The sequence below is a fragment of the Corapipo altera genome, unplaced genomic scaffold, assembly GCF_003945725.1.
Source record: "Corapipo altera isolate COAL_440 unplaced genomic scaffold, ASM394572v1 58081, whole genome shotgun sequence".
Lineage (NCBI taxonomy): Eukaryota > Metazoa > Chordata > Aves > Passeriformes > Pipridae > Corapipo > Corapipo altera.
The window spans coordinates 1-420 of record NW_020892365.1 but is presented as its reverse complement, the minus strand read 5'-3'; the positions used below and the strand labels follow the sequence as shown (position 1 = coordinate 420).

The window sequence follows — 420 nt, the reverse complement described above, 5'->3', positions numbered from 1 at the left end:
GGTCCCAGTTTGAGGGGGTTACTGGTCCCAGTCTGGGGTCACTGATCCCAGTTTGAGGGGGTTACTGGTCCCAGTCTGGGGTCACTGGTCCCAGTCTGGGGGGGTCACTGGTCCCAGTTTGGGGTCACTCACGGCGTAGAGAAGGATCCGGTTCTCCTTGTCCTCCTTGGGGTACAACATGTTGTTACTGGGGGGAAACTGGGAGTTACTGGGAGGGAACTGGGACTTACTGGGAGGGAACTGGGAGTTACTGGGGAGGGAACTGGGAGTTACCGGGGGGGATCTCCACGGCCCCCCCGGGCGGTGCATCCCCGCCGTGTCCCCTGCCCGTCCCCGCGGCATCCCCGCTGTAATTCCCGGTATTCCCGGTTTTCCTCACCATTCCTGGCAGAACCGGATCCCGACGAATCCCGGCTCGTA

General features: G+C 62.1%; 1 protein-coding gene across 1 annotated transcript in view; it reads right to left on the bottom strand.

Annotated features, from left to right (window-relative positions):
• The window catches only part of POLR2I (RNA polymerase II subunit I), a gene marked incomplete at its 5' end in the record, with an annotated part of 1,204 nt that extends 787 nt beyond the window's left edge, over positions 1–417 (bottom strand). Inside the window, 2 exons of the mRNA XM_027633740.1 lie at positions 133–187; positions 380–417. Of these exons, the coding sequence (XP_027489541.1) occupies positions 133–187; positions 380–417 (93 nt within the window). The remainder of the gene's footprint in view (positions 1–132; positions 188–379) is intronic.
• Positions 418–420: the final 3 nt, after the last annotated feature.